This window comes from Cyprinus carpio, chromosome A21, assembly GCF_018340385.1.
Source record: "Cyprinus carpio isolate SPL01 chromosome A21, ASM1834038v1, whole genome shotgun sequence".
Lineage (NCBI taxonomy): Eukaryota > Metazoa > Chordata > Actinopteri > Cypriniformes > Cyprinidae > Cyprinus > Cyprinus carpio.
In genome coordinates, this window is record NC_056592.1 from 13,119,273 (window position 1) to 13,130,453 (window position 11,181).

The 11,181-nt window shown below is 35.8% G+C and overlaps 2 protein-coding genes across 2 annotated transcripts; both read left to right on the plus strand.

Moving 5' to 3' along the window:
- Window positions 1-5,324: 5,324 nt before the first annotated feature.
- LOC109084789 (claudin-4-like) lies at window positions 5,325-7,029 on the plus strand. Its single transcript, XM_019099445.2, has one exon. It carries the CDS (start codon window positions 5,486-5,488, stop codon window positions 6,116-6,118), a length of 633 nt encoding a protein of 210 aa, XP_018954990.2. The 5' UTR covers window positions 5,325-5,485; the 3' UTR covers window positions 6,119-7,029.
- A 615-nt stretch (window positions 7,030-7,644) lies between these two features.
- cldn30 (claudin 30) lies at window positions 7,645-9,499 on the plus strand. Its single transcript, XM_019086403.2, is given in 1 exon segment — window positions 7,645-9,499. A coding segment is annotated over 1 exon segment (906 nt). The 5' UTR covers window positions 7,645-8,189; the 3' UTR covers window positions 9,096-9,499.
- The last annotated feature ends 1,682 nt before the right edge of the window (window positions 9,500-11,181 follow it).

Sequence of the window (11,181 nt, forward strand, 5' to 3'; positions counted from 1 at the left end):
TGCTTTTTTCACTTCAACAAGGGAGAAAAATATTGTGATAATAATAATACATTTTCTTTGATAAAATTTTATTTTAATTATTAAAAGATTACAATGATAGCCTTAAGAATATGTTCAGAAAACCACACTGCCTCAGACAAATCTCACAATAATGAGGTAAAATTAAATTTCTATGAAGCCTTTCAGTAAATTCAATTAGAAAATGATTCATAAAACTCAACTAACATGACTTTGACTTTAGTGTATTTCATGTTGTGGTTAAAGGACATTATATATATTTGGGTCAAAGACGAGATGTCAGCATTTTAGCAACCAAATCAAATAAATTCAAAAAAAAAAAAACTATATACAAAAAAAAATGTCAAAATACTAGCAAAGAGTCTACTTTCATATTTCAAATAAGTTTGGTCGAAATAAAATGTCTAAATATGGGGAAAATAATGTTCCAAAGTGAAAAATTGTCATTCAGTGTAAAGGTCCGGACTTTGATTTAACCATTACATCTTTAAATAAACATATAAAATACCAAGTTAAAAATACATTCTTGGCATTTTCAAGTAAGTGTTGGCTGTGTTATATTAAAAGGACTATTTTAAAAGGTGTTTCCGTTCCGCTCTGCAGCATCACTCACGATCTGTGTGCCGCTCTCTGGAGGTCCCCGATGGTCGTTGCATTACTAGGTAGATGCATTATGATCCACATTAGTCAGTGGTTGAGCCGCTGAATTAGTAATTAGTTTGAAATTTGTTTGTTTGTTTTTATTTTTTGTCGGTAATGATGTTACATACATACAGCCAAGTATGGTGACCCATACTCAGAATCCGTGCTCTGCATTTAACCCATCCAAAGTGCACACACACAGCAGTGAACACATACACACACCGTGAACACACACCTGGAGCAGTGGGCAGCCATTTATGCTGTGGCGCCCGGGGAGCAGTTGGGGTTCGGTGTCTTGCTCAAGGGCACTTCAGACGTGGTATTGCCAATGGTTGCTCTCTAACCATTAGGCCACAACTTCTCCGACTTAATAACTCGGCCTTCTAAAAGTGCTAACAACTTGTACAAAATATCCATGTTCTCAGAATTAGAATGTCTAATCGAATTGTTGTACTCAATCAGATCTAACATAGATAACACCAAATTTGCTGTTGTTGGCACACTTTGTAGACAAAAAAAAAAAAAACCTTCACCAAAACGAAGACAGAAAGAGAAAGAGCAAAGGGAGGCTGCTAAAGGCAGTTCAACATTGCAAACATGAATACAAAGCTCTAGCAAGCCAGCATGCAGGTTAATCATCATATGGAATATTTAGCCGTTTGTCACACTATAATTCTTGTAATTTATATTATAGTAAAAAAGTATATTTCCCATTATAATCACTTGTCTTGATACTTGTAATCTATAACACATCATATTTTATTAAAACCAAATGAATTGTAGTCCTATATAGTTAAAAAAAAATAGTATAAATGTTCTAAATTAGTTGCTTATTTTATTATTAATTATTTATTAGTATACAATATTTCTGCTGTAAAATGTTAAATTAAATGTCTAATAAGGGAGAGTGGGGTAAAATTAGCCACTTTTTACTTATGTGGTCCTCAAGATAAGGGAAAATGAGAAAGTAATGAGAAAATGAGAGTATCTATCTCATCCAAATAAAGTATTCCTATCATTTTAAATGATCAGAATGTATCTATAACAAAGGTTTCTAAAAATATGGTTAATTAAAGGAAAAGTTAATTAATATATAGCACATTTCATACAATGGTAATTCAAAGTGCTTTACAGAAAGAGGGTTAAAACAATCAGTAATCATAAAAAGTAAACATCATAATCATAAAAAAATAATTAAAATAAATGAGCTAAAATGAAAAATTATATAATAAAAGGACATAAAAGGAAGATTTAAAAAGAACAGTGCAGTGCAATCTGTACAGCAGGAAAACAGTGTATAAAAATATTTCTTCTTTATTTTGTCACAATTTTTTTATTCATTTGCAGGCTCAAATGAAAAAAAAAATCCAATATTTGTTGAAACCCACTTCTTAAATCTGTTGTATGTCTGTCTTCTTTACTTATTATATTGCTCAGTCATTTGTTCAGATAGTTATCAAGCTTATTAAGGCTTTCTGACTATAAATATAACTTTTTAGATTTCAGGTTGCCCCTAGATTAACCAATCTATTAAAAAACCATTAATATGTGTTATAATGTGAAAAATTCAAAAAAAAACTAACAAAAATGTGAAAAATAAAAATAAATACTAATTAATGTAATTCTTGATCTCTTTTTATGTACATTTCTTTTATTCGTGTTTTACTTTTTCCAGTGTAGAGAACACAATGAGAATACAAACAAATTAAAATTATGTTTAAAACAGGTTTAACTGAAGGATTAGTCACAAAAATATTTAAGATTGTGTAGAATGTTTTAAATAATATTTGGCTAAGTACAGAAAATGAAAAGATGAAATCCCATGAAGGTTTCAGAAGCAAAAGAGCAAGAGGGTGGCTGTAATATTTCAACTAATAAACATTTACACAGCCATATTTGGTAATCTATGCTATTAGAAGTTATCTACTATTTATATATTTATTTTTACATTTTGGAACCTTACAGAAATGTAGTGAGTGTTACAGGCATCAGCATACTGAGCTGATGAAATCTTTTGTGGTTAGACCACTAACCAATGTTAACTGCTTGCAGATAAGCTATGCATGAATGCAGAAAGTACAGACAGGTCTGCCTAACAAAACCAGCCCAATTGCATTCCGTGGCGGTGGTCACTTCGTGGTATGACTCAAATAAACCCCTTGACAACAGTGTAAAAATATCTCAGTTCATGGGAAAGTTGCTGACTTGGTAACACAGAGAGAGAAACACATACGTGATAATGTCAAGTATACTTCATATAAACCAATTGTATTATATTTTGAAAATTCATAGACTCAGACATTAGTACTTTGTATGATTATAACAGTACAAATATAGCCAGATGTGTTTGACTGAGCTTAAAGGGATAGTTCACCCAAAAATTTCAATTAACCCATGATTTACTCACCCTCAAGCCATCCTAGGTGTATATGACATTCTTCTTTCAGTTGAATACAATCGGAGTTATATTAAAGGGGTCCTATTATGCTCTTTTACAAAGTCTTGATTTTGTTTTGGGGGTGTACTAGAACAGGCTCACATACTAGGTTGTTCGAAAAACACACTATTTTTCACATATTTTACATTATTACAATACATCTCTCCCCAGTCTGGCATGAACGGCTGGAATAGTTCCTGTATCAAATGAAGGCCTGCCTTCTGGAATATGAGATGTGCTGTGATTGGTTAGCTGGGCCAGTGTGTGTTGTGACTGACAGCAGTCGGCGCCTGGTCGGGAAATGTCCTGCCTCTTACCATAGCTGCCTGCTGTGAGCTTCAGTTTAAATATTGCGTCAAAATCAAATCAATTTGAGCGCGATTTAAACCCTGATGATTGTAACCACTCTAAGCTCGTTGGTTTTGGGAACACTAGCGCGTCTCCGACATAGTGATAACACTCGTTGCCTTCTCTAGTGCAGCTCAACCACGTCTCATCTCATTTGTTGATATTTGTGATAACAAAAATCCCAGAAAATATGCGTTGTAGTCCAAACGAGTCGTTTGTTGTAGTTTTTGAAAAGTGATTTCTGTTAAATAAAATATCTCCTTTTGAATTGGACTTTGAGCTTTGTAACTTTGCAGATCTTTTTTATGCTCAAACAGCAACATTAAAAACTAACTAAAGTTGAAAAAGCATAATAGCACCCCTTTAAATAATGTCCAGGCTAATCCATGCTTTATAATGGGAGTGGAGGGTAGCCCAAAATTTGAAGTCCAAATAATTGCACCCATCCATTATAAACTAAGTCCACATGGCTCCGGGGGGTTAATAAAGGCCATCTGAAGCGACATGAAGCATTTGTGTAAGAAAAATATCCATATTTACAACTTTATAAACCTTGATCTCTAACTTCCACTAACTGTCATACGCTCGTTCACGAGAGTGTGGCATCCAGCGGGTGACGTAGGATGTAGGCGTAGCATAAGCTCCGGTGAGAATATGCTAGTCTCGCGAGAAACAAGTTTTGTTTACAGCAAAGGAAAATCAGTGTCCTCTTGGCTTATATCGAAATCCTCCAACATTTTTCTTTACAAATCCTCCTTTTGTACTACTAATTCATGACCGTGTTTTGTTTTGCTTTCTCCTCTGCCCTTTCACGTTCGTCACTTTCACATTCGTCAAGGCGTTTGCATACATCCTACATCGTCCGCTGGATGCCACTCTCTCATAAACGATTGTACTACAGTTCACGGAAGTTCAAAATTAAGATTTATAAAGTTGTAAATATGGATAATTTTCTTACAAAAATGCATCGTGTCGCTTCAGATAGCCTTTATTATCTCCCCGGAGCCATGTGGACTTCTTTTATAATGGATGGGTGCAATTTTCTGGACTTCAAATTTTGGGCTACCATCCACTCCCATTATAAAGCATGGATTAGCCTGGACATTATTTAATATAACTCAGATTGTATTTGTCTGAAAGAAGAATTTCATATACATAGGATGGCTTGAGAGTGAGTAAATCATGGTAAATCATTTTTGGGTGAACTATTCCTTTAAAGTTAATTCTACAGGAAGGTGAATATGCAGAAATAGCATTCTTTTTGCAAACTACAAATACTTTTTTTGCTTCATATTTTATGTCATATGTTAAAAGGATGTCTACACAGTTGTCTGGTTTCACAGAAAACCACATAGTATGAGCACAAATTATGACTCTGTCCAGTCAGAGGATATCAACCACATTTAATATTTTGAGTCAAAATTATTTTCCTTTGCACGCATCTATAAGCAACAAGGCTCATGTTCCTGTGTGTGTTTGTTGTGTTTGGAATTACCTGAAAGTAGTGTTTGATCCTCAGTCATTTGGTAAATGATGCCCAGTTTTTCCTCTATAATCATTAATAAAGTCAGCATGTATTTGACGCTTAGTGCTTTAAAAAATCAAGTAGTGTATCCCTGCCTTAAAGGAGATGTCTTTCTGATAATTTGTAATTGTTTTTATTTTTGTAGTCAACTTTATTACTATAATTTACACTCAAAGAGATGATAGACATTCAAATTCATATATTAAAATGATTTTCTTTTTACATAACACAGACTTGTTTAGACTCTTAAATCAAAACATGTCCAGTTTCCAGTGCAGGGCCATTTGAACAAAACTAGTTTGGCGGCTTTGGCTTAACATTCGCCATGACCAGTAGTAGGAGGAAACAAGTCAAGCTGGTTAGACCTTAAAACTGGTTTGCCTACCCCATTTTTTCATACAGCTAAACATATAAGTGAGTGCTACATATGACAATACAGAGACATTTGTAACGCCATTAGGGATAACAGCAACATCTTCCTGAATTAATTTCTTCAAGGCACAAAGTTAAGAAACATGGTGTCTACGGGACGTCAAATCTTGGGCATCTGCCTGGCTACGCTCGGCTTCTTGGGAACCATCATTGTCTGTGGCTTGCCCAACTGGAAGGTGACGGCATTCATTGGACCCAACATTGTGACCGCACATAAATTTATGAAATGTTTATTAAAGAACACTGTACATAAGCATACAAAAAACAAACATCTTAAAGTCTATGACTCTCTGCTGGCTCTTCCTCAAGATCTGCAGGGTGCCAGAGCATTGGTGATCATCGCCATCATCGCTGGGGTGTTTGGAATCATCCTGAGCATCGTAGGAGGAAAGTGCACCAACTTTGTGGATGATGAGGTGTCTAAAGCGAAGGTTGCTATTGCCAGCGGCGTCATCTTCATCATCGCTGGACTTCTCGTCCTCATCCCTGTCTGCTGGACTGCGAATACCATAATCAGGGACTTCTACAACCCTTTGTTGTTGGACAGCCAGAGGAGGGAACTGGGGGAATCGCTTTACATTGGCTGGGCTTCTGCAGGTTTGCTTTTCGTGGGTGGAGGACTCCTCTGCAGCTCGTGCCCACCACGTGAGGATGATCACCATAATGTGATGTATTCAAAAGCTAGGTCTGTGGACAGCAGCAAAGCTTATGTATAAAAAGAAGGATTGATTAAACAAATGATAGTAAACTGAAGTTTACACAACAGTTAGAAATTAAGATGAAAATCATTTCTTCAAATGAATGATGTTAGAAAAAATAAAAATAATAAAAAAAGGGTATTGAAATGTGCATTGCCCCGAAATATAAATGCATTATACATGTTGAAAATGTTTTCATTGTATATGAATTGAAGAAATGTGCAAATCAAAGTATGTATTTTGAAAGGGCTACTTATATGTTCATTAGTAGAGGGAATTTTGTCGCTTCCATCACCGTTGTGTACTTGAGACACTCCTTGTCCCAGGAGTTTTGTCTCATCACAAAACATAGTGTTGAGTTTGACAACAAATGGCACTTTTATTTTCTCTTTCATTTGACGTAATTGCTCACATTATATAAACCAGTATTCAAAAGTTTGGGGTTGGTATGTTTTTTTAAAGAAGTCTCTTATGTTCACCAAGACTGCATTTATTTGATCAAAAATACAGTAAAAACTGTAATATTGTGAAATATTGCTTACATTTCATATGCTTGTTTTCTATTTTGATATTTCTTTAGCAATGCAGAAAATAAAATTAATGATTCTTTCATTAAAGAAAATTTAATAAGAACAGGAATAGAAACTTTTTTTTTAACAATGTCTTCACTTTTGATCGATTGTTGCTGACTAAAAGTATTAACTTCTTTAAAAAAATTACTGACCCCCAATTTTTTTTAACAGTACTGTAATAATACATGTTTTTCATTGAATTATTCTATATTAAAATTGTATGCCAGTCCTTGATAGCATATGCTTGTTGCTAAGTTGAAAAATCTTGCATTAAACTATGTGATTCTCATAGAGTTATTTACATAGTCTCACCTCATTGGTAGCCATTATTCATGACATGTAGCAATGTGTACTTAAAGTTATTGCACTCAAACATTGTGAGTTAGTGTGTATTCTCACATGCATGATATTGCACCAGGAAGAAACCAAACTTATTTTTTCTGGTAGGTATTTTCCCCACTATGACTGACTCACAACAGGTGTGATGACAACAAAATCTAAATGTAATGAATGATTTTAGCATTCTCTTCATTGTTGTTTAAAGATCTCTAGGAATATATTTCAGATAAACATTCTGTGACTCATACACTATAGTAAGCAAACAGGTGAGCAGTAACATAGTCACAACAATCCTTTTTGGCATTCAAATCATTCATTCAGAACTTTAACATTTACAATTTATAAACTTACTTTTTAGTCCTTTAAATCAGTTACCAAACTTGTCTTCCATTATATGTGCATCATAAATGAATGGCAGTATAGTAGCACAATCATTCATAAAGGGATAGTTCACCCAAAAATGAATTCTGTAATCATTTACTCACCCACATATCATTCAAAACACGCATGACTTTCTTTCTTATGACTGATATTTTGAGATGTCAAGGAAGTTAAATCTGTTTGGCTACCAGCATTCTTCAAAATATCTTCTATTATGTTGCACAGAGGAACGTCATATATGTTTAAAACGACATGAGGGTGAGACACTTACAGATTTTTCATTCATTTTCTTTTATAACATATTAAAATAATTATGGCATCAATTATGAATGGGATATAGAGGATGCCTTGGTGGTCAGATCTACAAACAAATCTCTAAAACCTCAAACGTAAAAATGTGAGATCGAAACTGCATCTGGATACCTAAATGCAAGTGACGCACAAACACATGAGCCCTTTTCAGAAGTCTAAAGCAAATTCCCAACTAAACAGTAGCCCATCTACCTCTTTTACATGACCAGCCCATGTCATCCAAGACTAGAAGACGGAATATGGTTAGTCTGTTAGCATGCAGACTAATGGAGCCATGGTCTGTTTAATCGTACACACTTGCTCATTCATTCTATCTCTTTTTAGCATATAAACATCTCATCACTGTCACCAGAGTGAAAGTTAAGCTGCAGATAGGAATGAGTGAAGAAGGAAACACCACAAAGCTTTTTAAAAGGCTTAAACTGGTGAGAAGAACGATGAGGCCTTAGTGTAGCTGTTGACGTGTATAACTGAACCTCAGCGAGATGGCTTCTCTAGGCATGCACATGTTAGCAAGTGCCTTGGCCCTACTGGGATGGGTGAGAGCCCTCCTGTCCTGCCTCATGCCAATGTGGCGTGTGACAGCCTTCATTGGAACCACCATTGTAACTTCTGAGATCATGTGGGAGGGCATTTGGATGAGACCGTACTAGTCCATGCTCACACTAGGCCCGGATCTGCAGGCCGCTCAGAGTCTCACAGTGATGCCGATTCTTTTGGGAGCAGTGGGTCTTGTTTTAGCCTTCAGTGGAGGAAAGTTCACCATCTTAATGGACCAATCCAAAAGATCCAAAACCAGGATCGCCACAGCAGCTGGCATCACACTGATTGTCGCCGGAGTTCTCTGCCTGATCCCCGTCTCCTGGTCAGCTGGCATTGTGGTGAGAGCGTTTTACAACCCACAGATGGCCGACTCGCAGCGAAGGGAGATCGTCAGTGGTGCAATTTATGTCGGTTGGGGTGCATCCATCATCCTCATTTTGGGTGGAGGAATGCTCTGCACCACCATCTGCAAAGACAAAACAGAAGACGACGGCGGTCGTTCAGTGAAGTATCTGATTGTGCACTCTTCGCAGGCAGGGTCCAGCAGGGCAGGTTCCCAGAGGATGCGGCCCGTCTCTGTGAGGTCGCTACAGAGTTGCACTCCATCTGTGAGGTCCCAGTGGAGTCAGAAAGCACTTTTGAATCATAGCACACCTCCTTCTGCGGGGTCCCACCAGATCAGGCCATCAACTACAAAGTCTCATCTTGCCAGAGCCAAATTGATGCCAGAGTCTGAGCAGGACGAGTGAGCGTCGACTAAGTCCCAGCTGATTGATGATGGTTTGGATCAGATACTGGCCGCCTCTGACCCCAGTGAGACTGAATATGCTCCCAAGACATACATTTGATTAAGGAGACACTGAAAATGCAAGATATGTATTAATTAAGAGACTTACATGCACTTGGACAGTCATATATTGCCATAGCACTGTGAAAATGAAGAATGTGTCATAAAATTATGTATATGATATTGGCTGAACCTAACTATTATGTACAATTAATAAGATCTCAGTTGCTTATTCAGTGTTTTTTTTTTTTTTTTTAGAGAATTTAAGGCACTTTAGAAAGTGCAGCTGATTGAGATGAAGATTTGCACTGTAAATTACACTAAGGCCTGATCAGTCATGATTATTATTGTTGTTTTATAGTTCATTTTAATAGCTTCACATGTGGTCTTTCATAGATGGACAATAGTTTGTCTCAAATGTTGCAAGGGAGGGAAAAGAACACTCTATTCATTGTTACCCTTTCATATATGTCAGCTCGAGCCCTGAATGTAACAGCAGATCAAGGCCAAATGCATTTTGTCAAAGCACAGAGTGTTTAAAAAGAGTTTAAAAGAATGTGCTGTAGTGAAGCTTAAGCTGTAGAGATAAAAACCAAAATAAAAATAATAATAATCATAATAATAATAATAATAAATAAAAATCTTAATATTCATTAAATTAGCTCTTATATGTTATGAAGTGTAAAGTCAACACTTCCTGAATGCCTTCGCATACACTTTTATAATATTTGTTTAGTCAGAATACTGATTCCCTACGGTGGTCGAGAAGTGCAAAACAGATTACCAGTTTTACAAGTTTTGCACCATTTTTGTCGGGCTGAATGCAGCCCAGATTACAATTCTGAAAACAAAATATCACAAAATGCAAATCTAAAAAACAAAATTAAAATCTAGAAAACAACAACAATTCAGAAAACATTATAACAAGTCAGAAAACACAATGAAAAATTCGAAAACAAAATAACAACGACAGCTTGTCATCAGCTTTTTGACGCGATCGACCCGGGTTCGATCCCACCTTTTGCCAAAAAAAATTTCTCCCTTTTCAAATCTCATATCACATCATAAAGGCATTTATTTTCAATAAAAATTAAGGAAAATAATCAAAAAGTTTAAAATAAAGTATGGGGTAGGGTTAGGGTAGGTGTAGGGAGGGCTTTATTGTACCAATTAGGTGGCATCCATTTAATAATTTGAATTAACATTATAATTTACACTCAATACATTATTATTGCATACTGTTTTATAATGTACTAAAATACTGAAGTGCAGATAATTGCCACTACTTGCAACAAGTAGTGTACGTAGCAGAAAATCCTGCTATTTTAACATAGTATAAATAGGTATATGCACTTAGTGTAAATAGCTTATTGCTAAAAATCCTGCTATTTTCACTTAGTGTAAATAGAATCCATTGCTAATACGAGATTTCAAAAGGGAGGAAAAAAAGTTTTGGCAAAAGGCGGGATCGAACAAGGGTCGATCATGGTAAAAAGCCAATGACACAAACTTAACCATCTGCACCACTGGAACAGATTAAATACAACTGCTATTAAATTGTGGACTAGCTCGATCACACGTTGGAGAGTAGAATTACTGCCAATAAGGCAGGTTATTTGCACATAGTGTAAATAGACACTCTGTATGTCTTATTTCATAGTAAGCTCAATTCATACAGTACATTTAAACTGAGCTACTTTAAGACCATCTCTGAACTTTCTACAATGACTGCTGTTCTTTGGCTGGTTCTTCCTGTATATGTTGATTGACTGATGTCTCGTCCAGTCAGCAGTGAGTAATCCCAAACCAATGGCGCTGTCTCAAACTATACCTACTTTTTCCGGTTTGTCTGATTTCTCGTTGTGTTTTCTGACTTGTTATTTTGTTTTCCGATTTGTTGTGTTTTCTGACTTGTTATAATGTTTTCTGAATTGTTGTTGTGTTTTCTGAATTGTTATTATTATTTTTTTTTAGATTTGCATTTGTAATTTTTTATTTTGTTTTCAGAATTGTAATCTGGGCTGCGTTCACCCCAGACAAAAACGGTGCAAAACATTTTTTAAACGGAGACGGTCGTGAGTTGAACACCCTGCTCTGATGAAGCAAGAGTTGCAACTATGGCAGCTGAGAAGGCCATTCCTTGTGTT

Excerpts from the sequence above, each read along its gene's own strand:
- LOC109084789 (XM_019099445.2), top strand. The coding sequence starts at position 5,486 with ATGGTGTCTACGGGACGTCAAATCTTGGGCATCTGCCTGGCTACGCTC.